Genomic DNA, 18,829 nt, shown 5'->3' with positions numbered 1-18,829 from the left:
CTAAAACCATCAGGTGAAAATGCCATAGTCTCAGTGTTTTCAAAAACATCAATGAAATAATTATCAGTGGCGTTTAAATGCTTGTTTCAGGTCATCATGAGAGAGTGATCTGTTTTTGTCTATTTCTAATCACAAGAATGTGAATGCTGAGGTTTTAATGGGTACTTTTTTATAGCTGAATACTTCATAAACTGATTTTGTTTGATAATTTTTAATGTAAAAAGACATTTCTACCCACCGATTATTTTTCTCATTGACCAGCATGAGCTAATGAACTTCTAGAAACTAAGAAAAAATGTTGATCATTTCTTTTGATCATGTCATAAAATTAAAAATGCTCTAAATTTTAAGCCTCCTATTTCAAGGAAATTTTCATGGAGTTACTTTTTAAATATATAATAGAATATACTGTATACACTTTTGTCTTCTAAAAACAAGCATGCCCTTTACAGTTGGTGGTACTCAAAGGAGATCAACAATCGGTGACCTTTATACCTCATTTAAAATCACAGATTCTGATTTAACTCTTTCTGTAGGCAAAATATATTAAGAATTAGTCATAGAAACTCTTGCTTTAAATAAAATGAAGGTCTTTGTGTAAGTTAACTTTTAACTTACATGATTTTAATTTATAGTTTGGGAGTTTTAGTAATGTCAAGATATTTCTAAAATTGACCTTGGAATCAAAGTATAAAAATTCCAAAAGAAAGTCTTTGACTATTGTAATCAGTTATGCCTATGTTAGATAACCAGTTAGCAATTTAATGTAATCTGACAAGCCCTTGATTGGGATTTGATTACTTTAAAATGCAAACAAATCAACAGCAATGTTTGTGTAAACTTTCTGACTTAATTGTATAATATTTGCATGGGACTTGAAAAGCAGGATATATGTATGCATATATATTTCTTTTCCTTAAAAAAAGACACAGTAATGGAAACTCATACTTCAGTACAGTCCTCCTCTTTTCAGCCTCTGATGAAGAATCCTATTTTAAGAAATTGATCAAGAAAGACAAGAGTTCCACGCTGTTCGACCATTCCTAACTAAGGCTCGAATCTTGTTCTCCTGAGTAGTAAATTTAAGCTTATTTTTCATGTGGGATTTTTCTTGGGTAACCAACTCTGAACTACCAGAAAGCATTTTTTAAATGTGTGTGTGTGTGTGTGTGTGTGTGTGTGTGTGTGTGTGTGTGTGTGGCTTTTGTGAGTTATTGAAACAAAAGAAGAATTAATCTCCAGGCTTTCTCTTTCTCAAGAAAATAGATATTGAAAAACAATAAACTGGTGGTTCTGATATGTCCATTCCCATGTCTTAAAAATTATTGTAATGATCAGCTCTCTAAGGATAGACTTCTTCAAAGTAAAACTCTGAATGTCTGTACTTCTTTTCTAAATATATACACAATTGTTGGCTTTAGAATCTTTTGAAATGTTGCCTGTCCTGTGAAATGAATGAATGATGTACATTAAGGGTATAATGTGGAGTCTTCTTCCCTTGGTCTGTCATGAAGGTGGGATTTATAATTCTTAGTGTCAAATTGCTGAATTGATTTTATAAGCATGGCTAGTCTTCAGGAAGCATGATATAAAAAAATAAGTTATAAGTGACTGAAAACAAGTTGTTTCATACATTCCATATGTATGTAAAATTCTGTTTGCTTGACAGTGATAACAATATTTTTGTTATCAAAATAATGTATACAAGTAGTATCTGTCTTTCATATAAGAAGCATCTTCATTTAAATAATTCTCTTGATATTTTCAACTGCATAACTGTTTCCTAATGCCGAAACAAAGCGGAAAACCCTAGAGCTCCCTCCCGTAAAGTGTTCATTGAACTTGATTATGTTTAAAACATTAGCTTAAGAAGTAGGACAGTCCCATCACCTCAATTACTTTGAAAGAAGTATGATTACCATTAGCTGATAAGATACTGATAACTGCATGTCATAATTCCCCCGTATTCAACTGAAAAGACATTCAATACAGATGGAGTTGGCTAGATGTTGAAATGAGTCTAATGCAGAGATCCAGATACTGAGCAGGCTATGAATAAACACTGGAGATCATGGTCTTCTCATCGAAATGGGCACAGTGTTGTTGAATCTGCTTTGTATTCCCTTTGTATGCTGTGTTTGTATGCTGATATGCTGTTGTAATATATGTTAATGCTAAATAAAATTGATTGAGAAATTCAGTTATTCATTCATAAATACTTACTGAGTGTCTGCTATGTGACAGGCACAGGGACAGACCTTGGGGATGTGACAGAAATGACTCCTGCACTCAAGGGAATCTATATCATAGAAAAAAAAACACATGAGAAACATAATTCACGGTTACAACAGCTCTCAATCTAAAATGAAATATGGTATAATTGTTATGCTGTTGATATTTATTTTTCCTTGCAAGTGTTGTGCGTGTACACTGGATCTTCATTTTCAAGACGAATTTATTCTACTTGAATACAATTCTACCAAATGTTGACAAAGCTAATCTAAATAGGAAACAATTGGCAGTTACACAGATTTTTACCTTTAATTTTTACCAACTAAAAAATTAAGTAAAATCCGTAATACTTGTGAGACTGTGGACACAGAGATTCCACTTTCTGAAGACAAATAAAGAACTGTGAACAACCCCAGGGAGGCAATTCTGACCACACAAACAGGAAAAGTACAACTGCTGTGGTAATGACAGCTTCCTGCAGACTCGGAAAGATGAAGATAGCACTTCCCCATAATCTCAGTACCTTGTTTGGATACAGAACTCTCCAGAAAATAAAGCCATTCTAGGGAAAAGATGCTTTACTCTTCAGTGTCTTGTTCTGAGGTAGTAATGCTTATTGTATATTGCTTAGCCAAACGATATTTTCTACCATCTTATGAATACATAATCTTTAGAAAATATTTCCATAAAGCTGAGTTTATACAGCATCAGAATTGTGTTTCATACATTAACTAATTTTATATAACTACACCATCGTTTCTTAGTTTATGTTTTTTACAACATATATTTTCTAATTATCATAATTACATAAACATTTTAGATATAATGTATAGACACACATGCTTAAGAAGAATACATCCACAAGACATGTGTTTATAGACATAAAACATTCATCAAAAATAGACAAGTATTCATTTTTGTCACACCAAATATTAATTCCTCCTTTTTCCAAAAGGCTTGTAGCAACAAAGTTTGTTTAAAAAACTTTTTAGCTTGAAACTGTGACTTTTACATTTTCTCATTTCTTTCTTTTCTTTTTTCTTTTTTTTTTTTTTTTCCAGTTTTGGTTTTGGTTTATTGAGACAGGGTTTCTCTGTGTAACCCTGGCTGTCCCGAAACTCCCTTTAAACACCAGGCTGGCCTCTAATTCACAGAAATCTGCCTGCTTCTGCCTCCTGAGTGCTGAGATTAAAGGTGTGCACCCCCATCCAGGCAACTCATTTATTCCTAAGTTGAATAATAAGAGCTTCATTTCCAATTTCTGTAATTTTGTTCGTGGGACTAAGTTATCAATCTCCATTGAGCTTTCTTGAAAAGAAGCAAATGTTCCACATGGGAAACCTGGGATGAGATTCCAGTTTTATTTGGTTTTCCATTTTCAATATTATTTATAATGGTTGTAATGGTGATATTTACAAACTGGCAAATAATACAAAAACAACGCTTCAATGAGAAAAATGTACTTTATTGATTATATCAATTTAATTGAATTAAGGTTCAAAATCATTTTAATTAATTTATGGCCACATTTTTTGTGTTTTCTGATATTTCTTTTTTCTGTTCTGTTTTTTATTAATTTTTATTATTTTATATTAATCGCAGGTCATTTACTTTGTATCCCAGCTGTATCCCCCTCCCTCATTCCCTCCCAATCCCACCTTCCCTCCCTCCTCTACTCCCTGCCCCTTTCCAAGTCCACTGCTAGCAGAGGTCCTCCTCCCCTTCCATCTGACCGTGGCTCATTAGGTATCTTCAGGACTGGCTGTATGGCCACGCTTGTATAAGCAAAGCCTAGTGCTGTGGCTTCAGACTAAGATGTTTCCTTCTTGGAGTAACCGGGAAGTTGTAAAACACCATCTAGCACAGGAATTGTCTTAATAAACTCATTGCCGCTAGGAAGGAATGCAAGCAAAATCACTTCGTTGGCATTACCATGCCACAGAGCGCGGTAGTTGATGATAAATAAGTACGGAGTTTCATGTCTCTCCTCCGAAGTTCCCACTGTTATTCTCAGACGAACGTGAGGACTCTGCCTGGCTACTTCACAATGCCGTTCCACAAATCCCTCCATCCCAGGAACCTTATGGGCTTAATTTTTATGGCAATGGGGGGATTTGGTACTTTCTTCACCCATAGTAACCCAAAAAACTTTATATAAAACCTCTCCAGTGTGCAAAATTTTAAGTGTTAATTGCAGATAATTTGTTATATGGGAGATGAAGCAAAGGAGGATGAGAACTTGTAGATCACATGGATTTGACATGAAAGAAGAGAGAAAGGAAACACACTCAGGAATCTGTGAGGGATTTATAAAGAAAATAACCCTGCCTTCCTCTATCTTTGCTCTTCCCGACCCCTAGCATGTTGTCACGTTGCTCTTCTCTTGCTATACGCATCACTGAGCCTGAATGTCATCTGGATAATGGTTAAACAGAATCTTCAATAAGCTGAACATTTTTCCAACCTTAGTTGGCATGTTTGGCAGGAAAACAAAGATTTGAGAGGACCATCTGTCCAGAAGGAAAATTAAAAAAAAAAAAAAGAAAGAAAGAAAGAAAGAGGATGCTAAATAAACATTTCACTCTCACACACATAAAACCCTGCTTCAAACAGATAACTTGTTTACTAGGAACCAATATTTACCTTCATTATGAAGATCTGAATCTTCGAATCTTCTAACATTACTACTTAATCATAATGTTCCTAGTCAGAAGGTGGTGATCAGGATATCATTGCAGTTACTGTGAGCCTACTGTGTGTCAGATACCATGGACACCTATCTTACTTTACTAAAACTATCACAAAAATTTCTTTGGCTGCTGGTGTACAAATATATATATGTTTTTTTCCTTCTCTTGGTAAATCATATGAAACCCTGGGTAGTTTCAAGTCTATTAACATATAAAACAACTGCAAGAGTTTCCAGATATTCCAACAATAAAAGGCTGGCTCACTTTTGTCACTTGTTAATCAAGTGAATGGTTCATTCACCTCCAGAACTCTCACTTTCCTATTTGTAATATGAGACATGCTTACTTCAAGATGCAATACAAAATGTAAACGAAAGTATAGAGTTCAGGAACTCAGCATTGCACCTGGCACAAAAGAAGCACAAAGTCAGGAAGAGAAATTACTTTTTACAATAAACCTATTGTTGCTTCCCCCACTCGCATTTCTTTCCTCTCGTCACAAAGATCTCATAATCAACTTGATCACAAGGAGACAAAAGACAAATAGTGTTTCTTTTTCTATCCCTATCTTCCAGTAAATTGTCTCCCACAAAGAAGGTACTTAATAAATGCTTGACTAAATAATGAATTTAGAGGTTTTCATTAAGCAAACTATTTCCCATATTAGAAGAATTGAGTAGATACGGGCAAGCCAAAGAAACTAATACAAAATTAGTGCAGTCATATCCTTAATTCAAGCACTCAAGTCACCTTAAACCTGACCTTCACCCTGAGTACCAAATGAGAGCGCTAACATAGTTTGCTGTACTTGAATATTCTAACCGCACAGATACATCAATTAAAATTTTTATACCTTTTTACATGTGTGACTTTGCTGTTTTCTATAATCTTCTATAGGTTAACTAGACCACTCTAAAAAGACGAAAATAATTTGTTCATAACGGCTACTAATATTTTAGAGTTTAGAAAGTCATTCCTTTGCAGCTGCTCATGAATCTTGATGATCACATTCATAGTTTGAAAAGCATGTTAAGCTTTGGTACAGAACTCTTTCTGAAGGATAATAGATAATCTTCATGAAAAAAGGGACAATTAGTTATTTTAATCTGATAACTAGCAAATTGTACTTGTTGGCCCAGTGTAGTGTTGGATATCTATCTAATGCCAAGATGTAGGGATCTGGGTCATTTGGCCATGACAACTAAAAGTAAAATTTAAGAAAATAGTATAATGACCTGTCTTGTGTCGTTCCTCACTATAAAAATCACATGAAGCATCTCCATGATAAGATATAATCTTACAGCAATTTACACATTTTCTTAGTTTTTTTAAATTGAGTTCTATGTTTACAAACGGTTAGAACTAAGTCAGAACTGCCGTGGGCCCGTGGGACAAGCTGTAGATCGAGCTGCTCTCTACTCGAGGGTTCCACATGCAAGTTCAAATTCTTTAACTGACATATTTTCTGAAAAAAAGAGTCTTGGAACAGTGCTAAATTAAGGTGGTTCGCATATCATGTTTGTAAGATGTAAGTACATTACATCATCCATGCTGTGGCCAATATGGTTACCACTTCTCTGAAAAGTGAAACCCTGGGAATTGGCCAGGAGTTCCCTCGACACCGAGCACTACAAACCTATCAAGCCCATCTTGCCGTTTATGAGAGGGTGCTAGTCAATCAGTCACTGTGGGGCTAACTAATCCATCGTTTAAGTTACAACCCAAACATTCTGTTAAAGTGTATGTGTGAGAGTCTCTACGTGAGCGTCTGTGTGTGTGTGTGCGTGTGTGTGTGTGTGCTCAATGAAAACAGTTTAGTAGTCATTAAACACCAGGAAGCCACTCTATACGATGAGGATGCTCTCAATACTACTTCCTCCCATTCTCTGACTCATTCGTGTAGAAAACTAAGTGGGAAGATCAAAGTGCGTGTTCCTTACATGTCGAGGGAAACAGCTTCCACTACAGACCTAGCTTACCATAAATTCACGGTGTGTGGAGCCCATTTCTTATTTAAAGTCAAAATATGGGACAGCAGGGGCAAAGGAAAATTAAAACAAGTAATTAGTGATAGATGTCTTTAAGCTATTTTTTTTATTTAAAGAACTATAAAATGCCTCCAATGAAAAAAAAGCACCTTACGTAACACACTTGAAAATGGAAACATTTTCAGAATGTGAAATCATGTGACCTTGAGTAAGTTTTTAGTTCACTATGGTGGTCACTAAATAATTTTAAATCTCGTGAACTATTTTGAAAATATCAGTTTCAAGGCTAAAAATAATTAAATATACTTCTCTAGAAAATTACTAATGGATTTGTTTTTTTTTCTTTTAAAGTCACAGTACTAGGTACATAACAATAACTAAAAATTTTTAATTATACTTTTACTATTTAATGTCTAATCCATTTCTAAGTTTATTTACATGTTCACCTATCTTATTAATAATTTCTAGCCACATAAAAATCATATGCATAGCAGAAAGAAATATATTCTTTTCTCAAAAATCTGAAAGCTATGAAGTTACAGAAAGGCTTTTTAAATGTTTCGTAATTTCTCCTTTACAGTTCTGCTTCTCTCATTGTAGGAGTCTCCCTATGTTATGTACAAGAAAAATCATGAAATGTTTGAAGGAAATGACAAGTACGAAGGCTACTGTGTAGACTTGGCATCTGAAATTGCAAAACACATCGGTATAAAGTATAAAATTGCCATTGTCCCTGATGGAAAATATGGAGCCAGGGATGCAGACACTAAAATCTGGAATGGGATGGTAGGAGAGCTTGTGTATGGGGTAAGTAAACTGATTTATAAGGAGTTTACTCAGATAAGCATAAAATTTATTTTCCCTTGGGCATGTTTAAATTTTTAAACATCCATGACTGTTCTCTAATTTGTACCAATGTTTCCAAATGTATTCACGATAGTCCAATGTTTTCCTGTTTCATTGGAAATGAAAATTTCAAATAACAGAACTGATTCTGGTAAATTCAGAAAACAGTGTGTTCTTCTCATAACACAGAGCCAGGAATGAAAACAAAACAACATTGGCTTTAGAATCTTTGGTGAATATGCCCTAAAATTGTAGACTACTTCCAGTTGCAAAGATCTGTAAGCAATCTGTTGCTGGGCAGATTTCCTCCAACAGTATAAAGTCAGCCACTGCTTTATCTAATTGTGTGCATCCTTGTTGTCATGGGTTCTCATAAGCATCTTTTAACTAATTTCTGATTGTCATAGTCTCCCAGTATCTGAAATATTCATCAGTATTGTGTTTCTGACAATTCTCCAAGCCACAGTAAATGTACCCTTTAGATACTTCTCGCTCGCTCTGTGTGTGTGTGTGTGTGTATCTGTCTATCTGTCTGCCTCTCCCATTCTAGCATATATAACAAAACACAAAAGTTAGAATGTTTTTCAAAGCAGACCTCCCACAAAGCAGGCTGTGCCCTTCCCCTGAGCAAGCACACGGACTATGGAATGCACACATTGATAGCCAAGGGCAAACACAACACAACACAGCATGGAAATATTGCCTGAATGAGCAAGATCAAGGTCTTCCTTTTCTGGCAGCCACTGTAGTGTCAAAATCAAACTGTAAGTTATCAGCCCCTGGTGGTGCTATGACATGCTCAGAGTTCAGAGTCCAAACCTGGAGAGAAGATTTGGTATATCCAGGAACCAGCAAAAGCAATAAATGCATGGACTGTATTATTAAATTTTCTAAAAGCTAATTTTTAGTTCGCAGATTTCACTTTCAAAGTACACACTCTTTCTAATTAATCCTCTGAAAACTCCTTTGAAATGAGGAACTACACAGAGAGGCATCCTTTTCCAAGGAAAAGCAGACAAACTCAGGATACAGGCAAAGTTCTCAGATGGAATCACATTCCCAGCTAGAACCTCAATGGACTGGTTTCAAAATTCTGCATCTCATTTTCTTTCTTTCTTTTAGTATCTTTTTTTATTATTTAAAATAATTTTTATTAAATTTATTTTTATCATATTCTTCCCAGGCCCCAAGTCATTCCTGGGCCTCTCCTCTTCTTCACCCACCCAACTTTAAGTTATTTCTCAAAAAAAAAAAAAATCCAATACAACAACAAACTCCCCAAGCCAAGAAAACAAAAAAAAAACAACCTCCCCCCCAAAAAACATGCCAAACTATGATTAAATAAAAACATACCCATACCCCTCTTCTCCCACACACACACAAAGCTGTGGTGGCCAACCACCCTTGAACATGAAGCCTGTCCTGAAGTGATTGATATGCCCATTGCCATTTTGTGGAAGAAAACTGATTTTCCTCTCCCACCAGCTATAAAAGACAGTTACATTGTTAACTTTTTCCTTGGTGGCTAGGCTGTCATGTATTCCTTTCTTCTTTCATTTTTTAATATAACAAAATAGAGCAAGTTCAAACAAAAATTAAAACATTGAAGTTGGACAAGGAAAACGAACAGAAAGAAAAGATTCCATGAGAAGACACAAAAGTCAGAGAGCCAATAGTTCACACACTCAGGAGTCCTTAAAAATACCAAGATTTCAGAGGCCCTCTATGGTAGGCTCCTGCCCTGTTTCTTGTTTTCTCCTTCTTCCAATGTCCATCCCATTGGTCTAAGTGAGGACTGATCATCTTACTTTGAGTCCTCTTTCTTGTTTAGCTTAGAGGGCCTCTGAAAGACTCTACCCAGCATTGTATCAAAGCAGATGCTGAAACTCATAACCAAACTTTGGGGAGAGCGCAGGGAACCTTATAAAAGAAGGGGGAGTTAGTAAGACCTGGAGAGGACAGGAGCTCTACAAGGAGAGCAACAGAACCAAAATATCTGGGCACAGGGGTCTTTTCTGAGACTGATTCTGCAACCAAAGACCATTCATAGAGATAATCTAGAACCCCTGCTAGGATGTAGCCCATGTCAGCTCAGTATTCAAGTAGGTTTCCTGGTAAGGGGACAAGGGACTATCTCTAACATGTGTGCCTGCATGCCAGAAGAGGGCAGCAGATTCCAGTATAGATGGTTGTGAGCCGCCATGTGGTTGCTGGGAATTGAACTCAGGACCTCTGGAGAAGCAGACAGTGCTCTTATCCACTGAGCCATCCCTCCACCCTTCCAATTTTCAAACTATGACATGAGAAACATTTTTCACAGAGTGCAATTCAGTTGCTAAAACACAGAGGGCAATTCAGCAGACACAGAAAAATGGTTTGCATCATAAAGCAACAAGCTTAGCCCAAAGAGTGCTCCAGTGACTCGGATGAAAGGAAAAGGAAGAAGAAAGAAATTAAAAATTAGTTTTAAAAGACTTAAAAAATAAGCAAACTATTTTTTAATAAGGGGTTCATTGACAATGTCATCATGGATTTTACATTCTAAAGAAAAAGAGGTCTTTAATACCCTGCTTTTAATACTTGAGCTTCTAATGCCAAAGCATACTTCAAAAAAAATAAGCGTGATCCAGATTGTTAGAACACAAGCAGAATTCCCTTACCTTAAGTATACTAGGTCAAAGACTTAATGTTTTCTGCTTTAAAAATATTTTCATATCAATGACATGAAATCTTAGGATGGAAACTGCTTCTAAACTCATGGAATCTTCCATTTGCACCTTAATATTTGCCTCTACTCGTACTTTGGAGCATTTCAGATTACTAACTACATCACTACTTAGCTATAAGGGGTCTCTACCTGAAATTGTCCGGAATATCTGCTACATATGTCTCCTCCTTTTCCAGATCATTCCTGCACAGATGTTGTGACCATATTTTATTTTGGGAGAAATTGATTAAATGAGATTTTTAAAGTGATGTGAGAGTTCATAAGAACATACACACACACACACACACACATATATATATATAAAGCCTATTGGGTAGTAAAATGACAAGCTGTGGACCATTATCTTTTATTTAGTCTTTGAAAATGGCTACTGTGGTTGTTAAGCATTGATTGCCTTACATCACTTACATAGAGAGCTAATACACCACCACACAGAGACCTGTCTTAAACTCTCAGGGCACTACCTTGAATCCTCCTTTCCCTTTCTCTCTTTCTTTCTTTCTTTCTTTCTATGAGTGTGTGTTTATGTGTGTATCTGTGTGTGTTTGCTCACGAGGTGTAAGAGACATTCCATGGCTCACTTACCACCAGAATTGCCTATGGTATGAGTGATAGAGTGAAGGAATGAAGAAGTGATTCTTTACTGTCACTCCAATGGTAGTTGAGAATAAAAATCTTATCCAGCTTCCGCTGGAAGCATCTCACACACTCCATTCTATGAGTCAATGAAAGGTGATGAGACAACCTTCCCAGCTTTAGCACCCAATATCCACACACATTCTCAGCCTTTGTTTTGCACTGGGATAATTATACCAAACCGGGAGCCTGAAGCTATATAATAGTGAACTTCAGAGAGCTTTTCTCTAGATAAATCTAAAAATATGAAAACAAAAAATGTCAGTAGTAAAGAGCTCTTGATGCTGTTACGAAAAGAGTAAAGTAGCAGAGGTCAGTTCCCAGCACCAGTGTTGGGCAGTGCACAGCCACCTCTAACTCTAGCTCCAGGGGCTCCAAGGCCCTCTTCTGGTCTCTCTGGGAACCTGCACACTTAAGCATGTATACGTACATCAGCATAAGTCAATCTTTCAGAAAGTCATCACCTCTCAGAAAGACCACATGTGCTTAATCGTGCCTCAATCTTTTTCGATGAGAACTACTTTTAAGTAAATAAAACTCTATTTCAATTTGTTATTTAGACCACAGTTTAGTTTTTAGGCGCGGTTTATATAATTCTACTGTAGATGTTGCCGGACTCATGTTAGAAAGACCTGGAGGGGACAGGAGCTCCACAAGGAGAGCAACAGAGCCAAGAAATCTGGGCACAGGGGTCTCTTGTGAGGCTGATACTCCAAACAAGGATCATGCATGGAGATAACCTAGAACCCCTGCCCAGATGTATCCTATGGCAGCTCAGTGTCCAAGAAGGTTCCCCAGTAATAGGAACAGGGACCGTCTCTGACATGAACTCAAGGGCTGGCTCTTTGATCACCTTCACCTGATGGGGAGAGGCCTTGCAGGTCTACAGAGGGAAGACAGTGAAGCCAGTCCTGATGAGACCTGATAGTCTAGGGTCAAATGGAAGGGGAGGAGGACCTGCCCTAGCATTGGACTCGGGGAGGGGCATAGGAGAAGAAGAGGAGGGAGGATGGGATTGGGAGGGGATGGAGGGGATGCTACAGCTGGGATACAAAGTGAATAAATTGTAATTAATAAAATAAAATTTAAAAAAAAAAAAGAATTACCACTATGTGAAAAGCTCACTCAGTCTCGGTTTTGGCAAGTCAGGGAGCAGGAAATGAGCCATTTAAAATATTTTAATCTGCACCAGATAAAGAATCTGTTAGCACTTGCTCACTGCAGTTCTGTTAAGGGTTTAGCATATAATTACAGTCACACATTAAGGTAAAGAGGCAAAATCACGGCCTCACTTTAGAGCTGCATAAAAAGATGTCACAGGGTCGCCACACTCGGAAAGGGGTGTCTAGTGATCTTGATGTCTAAGAATTAAAGCTCCTGAGTTCTAAAATCTTGTTTGAAAATTATTTTAAAAGAAAATCAACGTATGTGTATGACAAGAAGCAAATGCCACTTTCCAGATTTGTGTGTGAACTGAGCTGGAATGTGTTTTCAAAAGAACAGGGGGTTATTTGATCAGGTAATCATTAATCAGATGGTACCTATGACGATAACTTGTGGAGGTGGGCATAGCAGTACAGGTATGAAGTCTCAGTACTTGGAAAAGATGAGGGTCACAAGTCCAAAGCCAGCCTGAACTATAGTGAGATGCTCTTAAAAAAAAAAAAAAAAAAAAAAAAAAAAACTGGTCAATTTAAAAAAAATTTTATGCAATTTAAGTAATATTATCTAAGAAACCAAATCACTGTTTTATTATACTGTAATTGGGATTAAGCATTGCTGGCCCTTAAAATGATTAAAAAGAATGCATGGCTGGTAAACTTTGCTGATCGTTCTCCTGCTCACTGTTTCAGGAAATCCACTAACGTGGTTTCCGTGTGTTTTCTCTCGTAGAAAGCAGAGATTGCTATCGCACCTCTGACGATCACTCTGGTACGAGAGGAGGTCATCGACTTCTCGAAGCCTTTCATGAGCTTGGGCATCTCTATCATGATCAAAAAGCCTCAGAAATCTAAACCAGGGGTATTTTCCTTCCTGGACCCTCTGGCCTACGAGATCTGGATGTGCATAGTGTTTGCCTACATCGGCGTCAGCGTGGTCCTGTTCCTCGTCAGCAGGTTTAGTCCGTATGAGTGGCACACAGAAGAGCCTGAGGATGGAAAGGAAGGACCCAGCGACCAGCCTCCCAACGAGTTCGGCATCTTTAACAGCCTCTGGTTTTCTCTGGGTGCCTTTATGCAGCAGGGATGTGACATTTCACCCAGGTTGGTGTCCAAACTTGCACGCTTTTCGCCGGTTCTCGGAAATTCTAAATGCTCTCCACAATTTCTCTGTCTTCCTTTCCTAGAATCAACTCGGCATCTGAAATGCCGGAAAATTTTCAATTCTCACATCATACTGAGTAGTTTATAACTGATTCCTTCTAAGCCTCCATAAAACATGGATAGATGTATCATAAAAACTTCCTCAAGAGAAAAAGTTACGCAGTCCACTGCCACTTCCCATAATTTTTTTTCTCATTTCCTCAGAAAAGGGAGCTCCCTTTTCCATCCATCCCAGCTCATCAAGTTACATCCCCCGTGGCCTGGCAAGGCCATCCCACCAGGGCGAAGTGTTCAAAAAGCTGGCAAGTGAGTCCTTGTCTGATGCAGCCCCCCAATTCCCTTACTAGAGGACCCACATGAAGCCTAAGCCTTCCATCTTCTACATCTTTGTAGGGGACCTAGGTCCAGTTCATTCACGGTCCTTGGTTGATGCTTCAGTCTCAGCAAACCCCTCTAGGCCCTAGATGGTTGGTCCTGTTGTTTTTCTTGTGGAGCTCCTGTCATCTCCAGGTCCTTTTCTCTTCCCTCCCATTTTTCCACAAGACTCCCTAAGCATTGCCCAATGTTTGGCTGTGAGTCTCAGCATCGGTTTTGAGGCACTGCTGGGTAGAGTCTCTCAGAAAACAACTCTGACAGGCTCCTGTCTGCAAGTTTATCAGAGCATCCTTCAGAGTGTAAGGGGTTGGCACTCTCCCTTAGGGTAGCTCTGGGTCTTTGATTGGGCCAGGCATTGGTTGGGCATTCCTTCAATCTCTGCTCTAACTGTTCTATCTCCATCCCTGCACCTCTTGTAGGCACAGTAAATTTTGGGGTTTTGTGCGTGGGTTGAAGTTTCCTACCCTCTGCCATCCCCAGTCTCTGTGGAGTCCCCTTCATATCCTTTGAGGAGGCTACCCTGACTGAGGTCTCCAGCTTGTCACAGAGATGTCCCCACCCTCAGTTTCTCTTTTCTCAACAGGCCTTTTGTCCTCTCTCCCTTGCTCTTCCCAAATATAATTATTTTGAAATGTGATTTCATTCAGTGGCTTGACAGGTGTTAACCAAGTCTAAACTGTAGAATAACACCCATTTTTTTTATTCCTCTGCAAAGACTGTTGCTATGTCTGTTACTGTGTTCTGTCATCAAAAATTAATGTTGAATTTAACTCAAGTAATTTAAGGGAAAATTTTGCTACGTTGTTTCTGAAACCATGAATGGGTGTGGTTTTTCATAACAACATATAAGGAAGCCGAGCATCAGGAGAAGGTCTATCCACAGAAACTCTATGCCTAACTTTATAGCCATATTTTTACATAAAGAGTTATGATTTCCTTTCTTTGGTGCCACTCAGTTACTGCATCACCAAAATTCCAGCTGGTTACACAAAAAAATTCTTTGATTTCTCCCACAGAGCAACTAAAAGTATATAAGAAGCAAAATATTGGATTTTACATATTTGAACAAATATATATGTTTAGAAATATATGTGTTCCCAAAAGGAGGCCTTTTGGACCCAATGCATGTGAAATTCATGAGACCCAGAAAATGGCAAAAATCTGCTTAACATAGCACTCAGAGCCAAGAAGGAAGAATCAGGGCAGACCAAGTTTTTTGAAATGAAGATTAAGCCAATACTAAGTTAAAATATAGCAGGTGCCACATTTTAAAACAGAAAAGATCTGATTTACATTTGCAAAGAGGTATGGGGGATAGAAGCACCACAGGAAATTCTAACTGATTCTTTATACAAAACAAGAAGTGTTTAGGACTCTGCAGGCGGCTCAGAGGGTAAAAACTCTTCCACCAAAGCCAAGAATCTGAGTTAAATAGCTGAAATCCTCCTGGTAAAAGAAAATAATTGACTCCTCCAAGTTATCCTCTGACCTCCGTATGCACAAATAGTGCACATGCCCAACACAAATAAATGTACCTTCAAATTTTAAAATTATATATTTTAAAATTATTTGGCAGGAACAGTGACTTACCTACCTATAGTTCCAGCACTTGGAAGGCTGGAACTGCCCCAAGTATAAAAAAACTGTGTTCTACATAGTTTCAGGCTAGCATGGGCTACATAGTGAGAGAGACTGTGTCTTGATGGTAAAAATGAATGAAATTAATTTTGAACATTCTTCCCTGCATTTTTAAATTTTATCTCATTTTAGCATTCCTTCTGTGAGTTACACTCACCTGCACATCTTTGGTAGACATTGTTATGTCAGCATAAAAAAATACTTTTAGGACATCCGCTCAACTCAAAGTTAGGTTACTTGGGACCCAGTCCTCTAATCTCACTTACCCTGCCTCATCCTGGCCTGCTTGGCATCCTGCAGATGTCTGATGGGCTTTTCCACAGTCTCTGAAAGGTGTCTACCAATGTGCAGAAAATCTAAACTCCATTAGTTTAATATCTAAATTGTCTTCTACATCATGAAAACAGGCTAAAACATTGCCAGCTAAGGCAGACTATTGGTTTTGTCACTTATCAATACCTGCACCCCACTTCAGAGATTTTGAACTATGAAAGAGGACACTAAGGCTATTAAACAAGATTCCTTTTGGTATCTGTAGGAGAGGAAGATCAGATATTTCTGCCAATAAAACAATAAATTTATTTTGCCATGTCTTCAGTGACACATTTAGCTACAATGTAAAGGATGTCAATTACACATCAACATAAGCCTCATTATTAAATAGACTAGCAAAAAAAATAACACAATACATGAGGTTGTAACTTTTAAATCTGACTGGGAATTGGTGACAATTCTTCCTTTACTCTTTGGATTAGACAGGGGAAACTTTGTTATCTCATCCATATTTAGATCCCTGTCAGGTCGAATTGTTGGAGGCGTCTGGTGGTTCTTCACACTCATCATTATATCATCTTACACGGCTAATCTGGCTGCGTTCCTGACTGTGGAGAGGATGGTCTCCCCCATAGAAAGTGCAGAAGACCTGGCCAAACAAACAGAAATTGCCTATGGAACACTTGATTCGGGGTCAACAAAAGAATTCTTCAGAGTAAGTAAAAAGAAAGGAAAAGTACAGGCAACTTCGTAATTATGAATTCTGGGCAATGTTTGGGACAGTTATGACTTAAACTAGTGTAGATTAAAAGACACAACGCAACAGCTGAATTTACAACATAGTTTTGACTTGCCAAAACTGATTCACATTGCAAGAGTACTCTCTCTAGGAAATAACAATAAGAAGATAGCTGAAGTTACTTTATAACATGATTAACCTCTCCGGCATTACTGGTGTTTTGATAATTTTGCTTCGGGCAAGATTAGAACTGTATGTAGTTTGAAACCAAGGTAAAAAGAAAGAAAGCAACCCTTTCTTTTAAAGACTGCATTTTACTTGCTGAATTTGACACCCAAAATCCTCAGTGGTAGACTATGCTTGCTGCTTTATGAGCTGAATCACTTTGTAACTCTTCCCTAGCTGTCATTTCAAAGCAACAGGTTTGCTTTCTTACAAAATCCTATTGGCAAGAAAGTTTCCTCCTTAACAGTAATTCTGGGCACAACAGATGGGCACAATAGATGACCGCAAAACAAACCTCGTCACCAACTATTTACCACAGAATATGACCCAAGAGTAATTCAGAAGTCTCTTTGGGAACATTGGTGAAATACAATCCTGCAAACCTGTGAGAAACAAAATTACAGGTATACTCTTCAATATTCAGGCTAGGGATTCACAGCAGATCTCAGACACAATGCATGTGTGTGGCAATATATCTGAATGTCTACACAAGTATCCTGCACTTAAAGATTACATGTACACAAACCACAAGCTCACACCACGTACAAACACGTACACCACAGAACTCCTCCCTGCATACTAACAGGACTAAGAAACAGATGAAGAATTTGAAGCTTTGGTTTTGCTGTCATCTGTGGCTGCGCCCATCTGCATGGGAGAAGGGCAGTTTAGTTGCTTGTGTAGGATGTCCGTCCATTTGACACATGAGGCGCCATGGTGCTAATTATCTAAATTTAAATATATATATATATATATATATTGAAATCTAAAAAAGAAAAAAACAGTAATTCTGGGGAGCTCTATAACGATGGCTCTGGACACCTCTATAAGATGCAATTTAGAACTGGTGGATTTTGTTCTGCGGTGAGATGATTCAAATTGACACAACTGTGTCACATGTGTGGATGAGGTTCCTTCAGCTCTCTATCACTGAAGCATGGCTTTTGTTTGTCTGTCTTTTTTTTTTTTTTTAGGTGTTCCATTTGGAGGTTAAATTGATTTTCACTGCTTTAAGATCGGGCTTTGTTTGGTTTTTGTTCTTTAAGTTAACAAAGTAACTGGTTTTGTTGTGGGATTTCTGTTTACATGTTACAAGACTTTGTTTCTATCCATCTCTCTCTCTCTCCCCTACTGTCCTCCTCATGTCCTCCAATGTCCCCTTTCTGTTGATATTCTCCTTCCTCCAAATGCACCCTTCTTTTCTGTGAACCCCCTCCTAATTAGATTGTTCTTAGGTCTACTGTACCTACTTAGCAATGTGTGCTCGCAGATATTGCCAGCTCACTTTGTGAATTTTGAGCCAAAATATTAAAAGGTAGCCAAAGTGACATTTTCATTAGATATTGAAGTAGATGATAATGAATGTATTTTATATTTCATATCAGTTGTTTGAAGACAAGAGGTGGTAAATTATTCGAGACATAAAAGATGTTTTGCTGTTTTCTAAGCTTTGTATGTTGTATTTGAGAACAAAGATAGCTTAGCTTTTTTAAAGCAGTATCTGAGAGTGTTAAATACATAATTTTCTCAGTAGCTTGAAAACAAACACATTCAAAGGTATGCCAGCTTTACATTTACCTAAATTTTACTGAGATAAATTGATTTTGATTTCGATTATATAATACCACAAATGTTTACATAAATCTAAGTCAACAACAAACCACTCAAAACTTGGTGAAACAAAACAATGAGCATTGTGGTGCTTAGTGTTGAGCGCTGGTCACAAATATTACTTAATTTTTCAAATGTTCTAAAAATATTTGTTAATTTTTTGAATTACTAAGTAATTGTCATGCAGAAGACTTTACTAACAGTATTGTACAGATAAAGTTAATCAGCCAAGCCTTCTGTTAACTTACGGAAGAGTAAGTACTGCTCACTGATTTTGCCTGGAAGCCTGTCTGCGTCAGAGTAGAATGCTGCCTTCGCCCTCCCCTGAAAAGTGATGGATGATGCTCATTCCGCTACCACATGTGCTAGGTTCATCCTCCTGCCTTGAGTAACTCAGGGGGAAAGACATATTATGTTGATACCTTTAAAAAAAAATAGCTCAGCATAGGGCTCTTTAGCAGCCAACACGTTGCAAATATCCACTCCTTACCCTTTACAAAGCTTTGTTTTCCCTGCCCTTATTC

General features: G+C 37.6%; 1 protein-coding gene across 8 annotated transcripts in view; it reads left to right on the top strand.

The window, feature by feature from the left end:
- Gria4 (glutamate ionotropic receptor AMPA type subunit 4) overlaps positions 1–18,829 on the top strand; it is a 394,435-nt gene that overhangs the window by 307,015 nt on the left and 68,591 nt on the right. For 7 of the 8 annotated variants that reach the window (XM_060368985.1, XM_060368979.1, XM_021644133.2 and 4 more), the window contains exons 11-13: positions 7,511–7,717; positions 13,014–13,384; positions 16,247–16,445. In XM_060368985.1, the coding sequence (XP_060224968.1) occupies positions 7,511–7,717; positions 13,014–13,384; positions 16,247–16,445 (777 nt within the window). Of the gene's footprint in view, positions 1–973; positions 2,201–7,510; positions 7,718–13,013; positions 13,385–16,246; positions 16,446–18,829 lie in introns of those variants that run through there. The other variant, XM_060369005.1, reaches the window with a different exon arrangement.

The sequence above is a fragment of the Meriones unguiculatus genome, chromosome 1, assembly GCF_030254825.1.
Source record: "Meriones unguiculatus strain TT.TT164.6M chromosome 1, Bangor_MerUng_6.1, whole genome shotgun sequence".
Classification (NCBI taxonomy): Eukaryota; Metazoa; Chordata; class Mammalia; order Rodentia; family Muridae; genus Meriones; species Meriones unguiculatus.
The sequence above is the reverse complement of the archived record's forward strand: the minus strand, read 5'-3'. Positions and strand labels throughout refer to the sequence as shown.